General features: G+C 46.6%; 1 protein-coding gene and 1 pseudogene across 1 annotated transcript; both read left to right on the top strand.

Moving 5' to 3' along the window:
- The first annotated feature begins 4,164 nt into the window (after positions 1-4,164).
- On the top strand, positions 4,165-6,604 carry LOC117058312 (annotated as a pseudogene).
- On the top strand, positions 4,434-6,273 carry LOC117058780 (coiled-coil and C2 domain-containing protein 2A-like). Its single transcript, XM_033170148.1, has one exon. The coding sequence runs from the start codon at positions 4,504-4,506 to the stop codon at positions 6,271-6,273; it is 1,770 nt and encodes a 589-aa protein (XP_033026039.1). The 5' UTR covers positions 4,434-4,503.
- Positions 6,605-12,445: the final 5,841 nt, after the last annotated feature.

Raw genomic sequence — 12,445 nt, 5'->3', positions numbered from 1 at the left:
CCTTAAACATGTAATATGGGAGAGTATACAGTGGGGGCCTCCGGCTTCTTCCAAAAGCACCCCCAAATGGGGCAAAGGGGTGCAATGCTCCTCACTACCTGAGAGGACGAGATTAAATACTGACCCCCAATCATGGCTTAGCCAGTAGAGCATGACTCTTAATCTCAGGGTCGTGAGTTTGAGCCCCACTTTGGCTGAAAGATTCCTGCATTACAAGGGGGGGGGGGGAATTATCCTTGTGGTCCCTCCCAGATCTACAATCCTAGGATGCTAAAGGAAGAGTGAAGAGCCTAAGCCCTACCACGAACTCCGTAGCGGCAGCGGCAGCACCCCTTCCGCTATGCTTTCGTTGGGACTCCTAAGCGGTGGACATACTATCAGAGGCTCATTGGGACGGAGAGCCAAGGCCATCGCTACCAAGAACGCTCTTTGGAAAACAGGACAGTGGGTGGGAAAGGCTTCCTTAGAGGGCTGTACGGTAAACGGGGTGCAGATAGTACGGATAGTCAGAATTGGCCCTTGGATGCACATCTGATTAAACCTGTAGAGTCTGATTCAGCCAAGTGAAAGGAAAGAGGAAGGCTGCTTCTGTGGGGAAAAGGATGGAGATGAAGAGCCCGACCCTCTTCTTCTTCTGCAGTGGGAATAACGGACAAAAAGGGAGCAAAACACACAGAGTGAATTTTTCACAGCCCCACAGTTGTTGTTGTTCTGTTGTTGTTGTTGTTGAATGAGTTTATTTATTGAATTGTTTAAGCATGCAAAATCGGGCACGGATGTAAGGGTTGATGGGTCCAAGTAGGCATGAGGGAAGTAACAGTATTTGTTCTTTAAGTGTGTCCGCCACATTTACACGCGAGGAAGCCAGAAACTAGCAAACAAGCAGCACAATAAGAAAGCTAGCCACTATTGTCTGCATTGCTGACACGCATCTAAAGAAGCAGGTAAGTTTTGGCACTTTTAAGTCGGTGGTTTTTATTCACACAATGTTCCCAGTTGCGCCTCAGCTGTGTCATATCTACAGGAAACTGCCAAGAACAGACCCACATCCCATGTCATTCTGGCTTCCTTCGGGAGAAAAGGTGCAATATAAATTCAACAAAAATAATAATTATGAGTGAGTGTTTAGGCTTGCGAACGTTCTTTGGAAGCCGAACGGCTTATGATTGAGTGCAGGAAGCTGATGCAGCCAATCGGAAGCCGCCCCTTGGCCCCCCACCTTCTAGAACCCACCGCCCTCAACCAACTCTCAACTGCCTCCCCCCAACATTGAAACTCGCCTTCAAGGAGTGTTGTGTACTGCTGTCCTCTTTACAACGGCCATGAGTGAGTTTCGCCAAGGTGAGAACCTGGAGCCCCATAGGATTAGAGGGACCCTGAGGGTCATCCAGTCCAACCCCCTGCAATGCAGGAATCTCAGCTCAAGCATCCATGGCAGATGGCCATCCCCCCCTCTGCTCAAAAACCTCCCAGGAAGGAGAGTCTACCGTCTTCCAAGGGATTCCTTTGAGATATTGACAGGGCTGCATGTTTTTATTTTCCTTCCTGTCTCCCAGGTACTCAGGCAGGAAGGCTGCTCCGGCGCCCCACAAAGGAGGAGCCTGTGCTGGAAATCGTGGTATGTTAATTCCATGGGGAATCCATTCCCCACGTGGCACCAACCTGAGAAAAATAGGCCGGGGGGGGGGGGGAGAGAAGGCCCGCCTCGCCCTAGCCCCTTGCCCCACCCCAATTGCTTTTTAAAATTTCTATACCGCTTTATATTTTTAATACAAATCTCAAAGTGAAGCAGTTTACAGCATACTAAAACAACAAAACAATAGCTGAGCGATGTTCCTCCGGCCTCAAGAGGAGCCTCTTCAGTAGGGTGGCTGCAGAGTCTGGGCTTCGCCCCCCAGGCCAGGTGGAAAGGGCCTTGCAGGGAGCGGCCTTCACCCTCCCAGGTGCCCTAGGTCCCCTGCCTCCGCTGGCTGGCCATGCCCAGCGCTCTATGCCACGCGGGAGAAGGAGGGATGTGGCTGGGGGGGGAGGCAGCAGACTGAGGACAGGAGAGAGCTGGGAAGGCAGACGGGGGGGGGGAGAGAAAATATTAAGGGCGATCTGCCCCAGAAGAAAATCTTGGGGGAGGGCCCACGGGACCCCTGTCCCCTCGAATGGATGCCTATGGCAGGAGAGTAAAATGTCCTTTTTCCTTCGCAGGGCCGTGGTTTGGGAGTACGGGCAAAGGCTCCAGCCCAGCAGCAGCCCAGCGGTGCCCCATCAGGAACTAACATCTGCAGGTATGCTGTGAACTTCTGTGGCAGGGGTGGGGCAGTGTTAGGGTGGCCGGCCGGTGCGCTCACACTGGGCACCACGCGGCAGACGGGGCCCAAACAATGCAGAAGAACAAGAGGGAAGAGTGCCAAATTGTAGGGTTGTACAGGCAGGGAGCCCCTGTCAGGGGTGCAGGTGCCCCCCCCCCGCAAAATCGGCTAGAAATATGTGCATGAATATGTCTGTAAATAAAAATATTGATTATTGCCTCATAAGAAAAGTTTTTTAGTAGAGGGTGAATTGAAAGGGTGGAGGGTTGCAGGAGAGGCAGAAAGAAGAGCAAATTTGTCCGTGACTAGGGGGCGCAATCTGGACAGTTCTGCCAGGGGCGCAAGTTCCCCCCAGCTACGGCTCTGTGTACAGGGCGCTGTTGACATTTGAGAGCCCAGAGTCCGCCCTTGGTTGGCCACAGTTCCAGATTAAAACCTGTGGAGGCCCCTAAACAGTCAAAATATCACTGGGCCCCTCGCAAATCGTAAGAGAGATACATGTTATTATCTCTATATTTAGCTGGAACAACAAACAATCAGACTAACTGAGCTTGTTTCTTCCTTAGGCGAGAGGCCAGCCAGAACAAAGGGGGAAAGGCTCCCACTCCAGGTAAGTGGAAATGCCAGTTGAGTGCCCCCCCTCCCTCATGCGCCAGACTAGTGGTAGCATGGCTGGGAGCCAGGCGCCTGCTCATGTTTCTGTTTTCTTTGCAGTGTGGGAGCCTTTCCCCAATGCGTACTTTGTTCTGGCGAAATCCCTGGAGAGACGTGGCGAACATCAGGTACTAGGGCAGAGGGAAGGAAGGGGTCCTTGGGAATTGTCTCACCCTCTTGGACAGCCACCTCGTCCAAGATGCTCTTGTGGGGCATCTGATTGTCCTTGGCTTCCACTACAGGATTCTCATAGGATGTCCTGCTTCCTCCACAGGGCCACGCCTCCAGGGATGAGGCTCCAGCGCCGGCTCCGGGAATGAAGAACCAGAGAACATCCCGGCGGTTCCCGGCTGACGTCCCTCGCGACTCTTCCCCACTGCCCGCTCTCCGTACGGGCGTGGCTCCATCCCGGCTCGGTCTGGCGCAGAAGCAGCAGCCAAAGTTCCCCCCCATTAAAACAGCTTCTCGGGTGATTTCAAAGGAGACTTTGGCTGCTGCTTCTGTTCTGGGCCCGCCGGGACCTGGACGGATCCGAAACGCCCGTACGGAGGCCGAGTGGGTGAAGATGATAAGATCAGGTAGGGAGAAATGCCCCCTTCCCAGGTCCCCCACCCTCCTGCCCCAGACCGGGGCTAGCGTGGCTGGGAGCCAGGCACCCACTGATGTCTCCGTTTCCTTTGCAGCGAGGGAAAAGTTCAGCCAGGGAACCGCCGCATTCCTGGAGGGACTGGAGCCCAGGCAAAGGCCTCTCGCCCCTGAGGTAATGGGACAGGGGGAAGGAGGTGGGGGGCTTAGGAAAAACACCAGAAAGGGCCTGCAGGATCAGGCCAAGGGCTCACCTGGTCCAGGATTCGAGCCCAAGAAGCAGTGCATAGCGTTGAGTTCTCCCCTGCTTCAAAGACCCCTTCTTTCTTGCAGGATCTCCTGTGTGCACCGCTGTGGCTGCTGCCCAAGCCTCCCCCAAAAAGACCAGGTAAGAAGAAGGGGAAATTTGCATGGGGGTGGGGGGAGAACACCCTACAAGTTGAGCGTAAGTGTTCATGCTGTGGGTGCATTTCTGAAAAAAGGCATACACTGAGAAGGCGGGTTTGGGACCTTGGGGCCTTCCTACAGGGATTGCTTGACTACAAGTCGCATTGTCCTTGACCACTGTCCTTTCCCTCCCCTTCTTCTTCTTTTAATAAAAAAACAGGTTGATGATTCAAAGATGAATTCCAGAGCGTTTGGATCTCAGATGAACAACTGTATTCCAGTTTCTGATTTTTCAGCTGCTGAAGCATTTGAAAGCTGTGATGTGATAAACAGAAGCTTTACAAATGTGAAGAGCGAACTTTTCCCTCTTCATCCTTTGGACATACCGGATAATTTTGTTGTTGTTAAGTCAAGATAAGATGATTTTTGGAGGTCTCCGGGGGACGCTTCCGCCGCACGTTGGCAGGGAAAAGAGGGGCCCCCTTCCGCCCCCCGAGGTGTAAAAGACTTGTAAGCTGCAGAGAGAAGACAAGTAGTGCCTAAGAGATAGGAGGCTGAGTGAGAGGGACACACTATGGCAGCTACCAGTGACCGGTCACCACGCAGCTTGCCTCCAGCTCCATGCACCTCGGGGACAAGCTTTGCAGAGTTTTCCATGAGAGAGAAACTGAAAGCTGCACGGTCTAAAGCAGGAAGTGCTCTTTTGCAAGAAGCCTCAGGTCCTCATCTGCGGTCCCTGAAAAGCCTCAGAGAGATGAAAGCACAAACTGGTTTGGAGAATGAGACAGATGAAGGTGAACTGAGTGCAACAGAAGAGAATAAATGCAAGGTGTCAGCAAGAGTAAAGTTCCATGATTCTGTCAGAAAAGTCAAGCAAAAATCACAGGCTAGTTATCCTTCTTCTGAAGAAGCCTATAACTTCTTCACTTTCAATTTTGGTCCTGAACCAGAGAATGTTGTGGGTGAAATGCAAAACAAGACTAAGGGCGTGTTGAATCTAGATGGCAAGGAGAGGGAAAATCAGGAATCTGCACTCAGCCCCCGAGAAGAACAAGAAGAAAATGAAATGGATGAAGAGGAGCATCTTGTTCATGAAAAAGAGGATGATGACCTATTCCTTATAGAACACACAGCCCTGGACTTCCTAGTGACTAGACCTGCAGCATATGAAAGCTACTCTGCTCGCATGCAGAAAGAGAGAGAAATATTGTTCATCCCAAGTATGCTAAGAGTGCCTGCCTCTCTGAAGGTACCAGAAAATATGCAGCCAAGGTACCTTGAGGATGAAGGTCTGTACACAGGAGTGCGTCCTGCTGTGTCACTGTCAAACCAAAATATTGTAGAGAACAGGATTCTCAAGCAGGAACAGGGGGAAAGGTGGTTTGGAGATGATGGCCAGATTCGGGCTTTGCCCAATCCAGTTAAACAGTCTCTTACTAGACCTCCAATATTCCCAGTCGAGGACGGTAAAGAACCAGAGCTGGTGACATTTTATAAAAAGGCCATAAAAATGAGGCTGGCTAATCAGTACATTGTCGGATCCGGGGACCCTCAGGGGCAGTTTCAGCTGGATCTCGATATTTCTGGATTAATATTCACGCACCACCCCTGCTTTAGCCGTGAGCATGTCTTGGCAGCCAAGCTGGCTCAGTTGTCCGATCAGTACCTATCAAGGAGACAGAAAAATATTACGGAACTTCTTACAGATAAGCTGCGTGCTCTGAGAAATGCCTTGGAGAATATTTCAGATCCTGGCGAAGGTGGGATTCTTAATCCAGTAGCAAAACAAAGCAGAACTGAATACAAGATTGAAATAAGGCAGACAAGACGACTTTGTGATGTTGAGCAAGAAAGAGATAGGACATTGCTTAAGGCCATTATCAAAGTTTGGAAAGAAATAAAATCCCTGTGTGATTTCCAGAAGTTCACTAACACACCCCTGAAGCTCTACCTGAGGAAGGAAGATGTTGATCAAAGGTTGGACGAGAAGACATGTGAAGCAGAAATTCAGGCTGAAATATCTGAGTTAATAGAAGAAAACATTGAAGAGTATGGAAAGAAAATGGAAGAATATAAAACTGAACTTCAAGAGTGGAAATCTCGGAAGAAGGCACAGAAAATCAGAAAGAAAAAGAAGAAGAAAACAAGCCAAAATACAGATGATGATGAAGCAGAAGAAGCATCCGAGTGTGTGGAAGGGGAACGGATGAAACCTGTTCATCCACCGCCCGTAGTTGACAGGTTGGAAGTGGAACAGGAGGTTCGAGAGAGAGCTGCTAAGATTAGAAGGAAACCAGGAGAATCCATTCTAATTCCTGAGTTGAGCTTGACGGGAAATAAATAAAAAAATTTAAAAAAAGATAAGATGATTTTTTCTTTCTCTGAGAAATATTCCGGGGCTGCATGCACCGCTGAAGCTGCAAATGGAATTCCAAGCAGTGAAGCAGGTCCAGCGTCTTCCATTCCTTCCTAGTTCTAACTTGTCCCTGGATATCTGGAAAGGCAACTGTGACTGCGTTGGTTTTGAGGACATTTTGAACGGCACAGAGTGAAGTAATGGGAGATCCTCATCTTTTGGTTGAACACAAATTTGGTTTATTATAAAGCACACATACTGCATCCTTCTGTTTATGAAAATGTTTCTTACCTGTGTCCCTGTAGGTTCAAGTAAACCGTATTAAATAGTAGTTCTACAGCACTTGTTTTGATAATCTCTCACCTAGCTTGATTTAAAAAGGCTCATTAAATGCTTAAATACATTACTTTTGTTCTGTGTTTACTGTCAATACAAATATCTTGTAATTGTCACCTGTGGCTTCTAAAAGCAGACCCTCCAACATTTCTCCAGTGAGAATAGGGACGTCCTATTCCACAATGATAATTTTACTCTTTATACCCCACCCATCTGACTGGGTTGTCCCAGCCACTCTGGGCAGCTTCCAACATATATAAAAACATAATCAAACATTAAACATTTAAAAAAACAAACTTCCCTATACAGGATTGTTTTCAGACAGCTCAGGGGTTTGGATAACTCCATACCCTCCAACATCTCTCCAATGAAAATAGGGACATCCAAAGGAAAAGTGGGGCATTCTGGGATCAAATCAGAAACCGAGAAGGCTTCTCCAAATTAGGGACGTCCCTGGAAAATAGGGATACTTGGAGGGTCTTTAAAAGTCGTCAGAATGTTACAGCAGCCACACCCTAGGAAAGGCTTTGACCAGCCAGCTAAAGCAGGTGAGGATAGCCAATGGTTCTCAAACCCTCAGAGAGTTAATACAGAGACAGGTGGATTGAGCAGACGAGACAAATAGTAGTTCCAATGGTCTGCAGGTGCTGTAGAGGAAAGTGAGGGGCAGAGGGGGCTGGTCAGCCTGGCAAGGCAGCCCATCTCAGAGAAGAAAAACCCTGATTTTAAATCTCCACTGCATGCATGTGTGTGTTGCAAATACGGTGGAAATCTTTAAACGGTGTCGCCTCAAATCTAGTTTGATTTTTTAGGGAGACGTGTCTCAAATTAGTTTTACGCCTCCTACTGACGCGGGTGGCACTGTGGTCTAAACCGCGGAGCCTCTTGGGCTTGCCGATCAGAAGGTTGGCGGTTCGAATCCCCGCGGCGGGGTGAGCTCCCGTTGCTCGGTCCCAGCTCCTGCCCACCTAGCAGTTCGAAAGCACGCCAGAGCAAGTAGATAAATGGGTACCATTGCGGAGGGAAGGTAAATGGCATTTCTGTGTGCTTTGGTTTCTGTCATGGTATCCCGTTGCGCCAGAAGTGGTTTAGTCCTGCTGGCCACATGACCTAGAAAACTGTCTGTGGACAAACACCGGCTCCCTCAGCCTGAAAGCGAGATGAGCGCCGCAACCCCATAGTCGCCTTTGACTGGACTTAACCATCCAGGGGTCCTTTGCCTTTTAAAAAATTCCTCCTACTATATCAACTTCCAGTAAAGTTTTCCAGTTTTTGAGGCTCCATCAATTCTTTCCACAGTATGTTCCTCCTATGTCTCAAGAGTGACAACAACAAACTTTATTTATTTGCATAGCCCACAGGCCATTGCATCAGAAAGACACATATTACAGATACTGATAGAAACCATATATAACCAATAAAATGAGCTGAATCGGGATTCGGCACAATTAAAACAAGAATAAATGAGATCTTAATTATGAGGGGGCACTGTTATTCAGCTGGCAGCCCTCAATTTCATGGCCCTCTCAACAAATCTGGCTACCTTCTCCGTTGTCTGGGTATTCTGGTCTCAAGAGTGAGGAAGTAATAGAGTTGTGGGGACATGATCTCTAGTTTCTGGATGGTGGGTGAACAACTCTGGGCATTTGTTGTTTGGAATAAATTACATTGATCTAATGATGCAGATTAGAGCTAGGAATTAATAAATACACATATTATATGTAATTATGCTTCATTCATCCATAATAGCATATACTTAAGGGTATTGCTTAATCTACTTTTGGAAAACCGTAAACAAGCAAAATTGTAAACAGCAAATTAAACACTGACTCATGACTTTTCCGCCGTCTTCAACTGGAAAGTTCTCAGGGACAGATTTACAAGAACAATATACTTGCTTCCAATTGCCATACCTGTGTTTCCTTTACTGAAGGGGGGGGGAGAGTTAAATGATGCAAGGAAACTATAAATATCAGTTAAGCATAATAATACTTCATTAAAGCACACCAAGGAAACACCATAATGTTGTGGGAACCACTAAACAAAGTTTCCTATTTCTTTCACACACACACTGTTTGAAACGGTGAACTGAAACTTGACTTACTCGAGCAAATTAGAGTAGAATAGGTCTTAATTTTCTTTTAGCAAGGTTACAGGGGTCATTTTGCCAAAAGAACATCGCTGTTCTCAAGGGAGATTCAGGGAGGAAACAAATCTCCCTTGTGGAATCATATTCCGGAGCCTCTTCTATTCCTGCGGCACTGAGAATGTCTACATGAGATTAGTTCTTAAGTATAACAAATACAATATACTAATAGAGTTTAAAATTAAGGATGTGGACCTGTGGGAATTAGAGATATGGCCAAGTAATGTGGCATGTGATAGACTGGTGCAGGAATCAATTAGGGTCCCCCTGGACAACTCTGTCCCTCTGAGGGATTCTGGGTGACACACACACTGCAGCTAAGGGATTTTCCACACTTCAGTTTGCCCCATGCTTTCTAGGCATGTTTCTAGGAAGGCAGTTTTCTGCTTTTCCCCTTGTCCTCTTCCTTTCTAGGGAGTTCTTTAGCTCTAAACTGGAGCAAACATCAATCTGGAGAAAACCCGAATGGCCATTTGTTCCAACTGAGCACTAAAGAGCTTTGGTTTTTTTTTCCCCTGGGAGGAAAGCCCTAAGAGGCAAAAGAAGCATGAGAAAAGTGAAATCTCTGGAAACAAAAAAAAAAGGAACCAAAGCAGTAACAACAAAGAAGTTTCCAAGATTCACTCGGACGTTATCATTCATGGGATTGTGGCATCCAAAACAACACATTCCTCACACATAAACACATGCTTATCATATGGAATTTGCTGCCACAAAATGCTGGTGTGGCTACTGACCCAGGTTGTACAGATTGTTGGGAGAATGGTACAGCTATTAGCCCTGAAAGTAACCTGGAACCTTCCGGGGGGGGGGTGCGGAGATTGCTGTTTTCTTGCCCAGCTTGTATACTTCCCCAAAGCCTTCTCCACTGGAAAGACGACGTTCTAGGACAGGTATTACTATTGTTATTCGTTGAATTATTATTTATTGAATTTATATATCACCCTAGACCTGGAGGTCTCATGGCTGTTCTATGCTGTCTTGGACTGATCAGAGTATTGATCTGGAGAGTACCACACTGGCTACCCCTACCTCAGTGGACCTTTGATCTGAGGATCTAATACAGGGTTCAGCAAACTTTTTCAGCAGGGGGCTGGTCCACTGTCCATCAGACCTTGTGTGGGGGCCAGACTATATTTTGAAAGAAAAAGAAGAATGAATTCCTATGCCCCACAAATAACCCAGAGATGCATTTTAAATAAAAGGACACATTCTACTCATGTAAAAACAGGCTGATTCCCGGACCGTCCGCGGGCCGGATTTAGAAGGCGATTGGGCCGGATCTGGCCCCCGGGCCTTAGTTTGCCTACCCATGATCTAATATGACTCAGACTTTTTAGTCACAAGGTACTGCCCTTCTTTCAACATTTACAAATAAGACATTATATAAGAAACCATGTTGAGAAGGGTGGATATGGCCAGAAATGTAGTAGCTTTTGAAATATTATTTTTCTCTAAAGAGGTACCTTTGCACATATATAGTGGAACTGTGTTAAGATTTAATATTTCTAACATAAAATCCACACAGTCATGATGGATTTGGGCTGTTCTATCTCACTTGCGAAAGCACTCAGTGGCATGAAAGAAAATAGAAAGAACGGCAGATAACATCAGGAAGGAGACGGATGACATTGAGACTACGGAAGGCGATGGAATTAAGAGGTTGATCAAAATCCTAATTGTCTGAAGCAAGGGAAGTCTTTAAAAATCCAATAATTCGGCAATTTATTTGTATTTTTTTTTTACTAATTGGATTATATGGATTAATTGATATTCATAAATATATGATGTGATTTTTATGATTGGAAAATCTAATAACAATGATTTGGCCCAAAAAAAAGATTTAATATTTCTAAATGAGAATCTTTGAGGAAATTGGCAAAATAGCAGGCACCAATTTACATTTTAGGCCCCTTGGAAACGTTGGGCAATATACAAAACAGCAGATTCCTCCAAGTTGTTTGGTCTCTCATCTGTTGATACCTGCTTGGCTTTTAATAGCTCAGATATGAAAAGTAGATATTGTACCAACAACAGATCTTGGGGAGAGGAAAATCTCATATGAATAAAAGACTCTAAGGAGTTATGGGATAGCTTCATTTGGTGGAGATTTGTTTCAGGGAAAAAAGTGGTTCCTAATTTTGATGCTTTTTAACCAACATAAAACAAATGAAGCAGTAAGCTAATGACTTAATTTATTGGGTTTTTTTATATGTTTGTGTATTATGGAACTGGAAAAAAACAAATAAAATGACAAAGTGGGGAAGACTTACTCTTTGGTGTACCTATATGCCCAAATTACTATGGAATCGCTCTATATGGCAATGGGAATTAGTACCAGGTAACTGTGTGTAGGTTTGCTGCCTGACATTTATGATGTTGTTATTATAGTATTTCCATTTAGATGGCAACTTTCCAATAGCTTCCAGTTGTTGAAAAAATGTGAGGAAAACCTCTAATTCATACTTTAAAAGAAGGATGCATTTGTCTTAGCTTTCCTTTCCCACTGTCTCCTCACTTTCGATTGGATGCAGAGTCTATAACCATAGGTTTTGAGCAGAGCAGGAAATTCTGCTAAACGGTAATTGCGGCATCTTGAAACAGCTGCTTCCACTGAATAAAGTGCCTAATAATAGTCTGCTTAATTTAAGATGCCAGGGGGAACCAATTTCTAAGCTTTAACCATGTTATTTTTAATGGTGATGTTAACCCTTATAATTGCTGGTCCATTAGAGAATAAAACACAGGAACCCAACCCAACAAAACCATCTCACTTATGTCATTGAGAATGCAGTCCCTCGCTTTTGATTGAATTTGTGGGAAACAGGCTGTCTTCTGTTTCCTAGGGCTTCCTTCTCCCAAGGATATAATGGCTGCTTCTGGCATTCATCCATAGCTTCATAAACCATGGTTTATGAAGCCGTGGACAAGTGTTGTGGATACTCATTCCCCTCTTTCATTGCATGCAGGCCCCCCTTTCCCTTATACACAGTCTGTCAAGTCTGCATTGCTAAATGGAGACAGCTCCGTACATTAACAATCAAACATTTGTTTTTCTCCCCACTGGATAATTACTAAAGAAGATGGTCAAAACAACCTGACCAGGGCCGTCTTACCCATAGGCGCTAGGGGTGCGGGCACCTGGGCGCAAGGCTCTCAGGGGCACCAGGTCAAGAGTCCGGGGCCTGAGAGTTGAGTCCAGGGAAGAGCCCGCCCATCGGTCAGAGCGCCGCGGCAGGCTCTTCTGCTACGGGCGGCTCTGCACCGTGAGTTCGGGGGCGAGCGAGCCAGTGAGGCTCTGAGGTGGCCGGCCAGCTCCACCCTCCTGCGCACCTGGGATTGGCGTAGGGCCATGGAGAGGGCCACACAGCACATGCTGCTTACACCACGAGACACCTGGCTTCGCTCAGTTGCCGATGCCAATGCCTCGGGCTGGTTTTTTGCACTGGGATCCTCTGCTGATTGCATTGGTTGCCTACCCCCCAGGTGCTTGACAACTCTGGGGAACGTTTCCTTTAAAAAGGTCAACAACTGGGGGGGGGGGCGTCAGGCGGATCTTTGCACCCCGGTGCAACATATGCTTAAGACAGCCCTGAACCTGAAGGACGTGGTCTTCAGTCTTCCAACTAAACTCATGCCTTCTTCTTACTCATGATGATCCATGAAAGCTCTATGGGC

The sequence above is a fragment of the Lacerta agilis genome, chromosome 14 (assembly GCF_009819535.1).
Source record: "Lacerta agilis isolate rLacAgi1 chromosome 14, rLacAgi1.pri, whole genome shotgun sequence".
Classification (NCBI taxonomy): Eukaryota; Metazoa; Chordata; class Lepidosauria; order Squamata; family Lacertidae; genus Lacerta; species Lacerta agilis.
This window is presented reverse-complemented; position numbering and strand designations above follow the sequence as displayed.

What these genes read in the sequence shown, in the direction of transcription:
- LOC117058780 (XM_033170148.1), top strand. Translation starts at nt 4,504, where the DNA reads ATGGCAGCTACCAGTGACCGGTCACCACGCAGCTTGCCTCCAGCTCCA.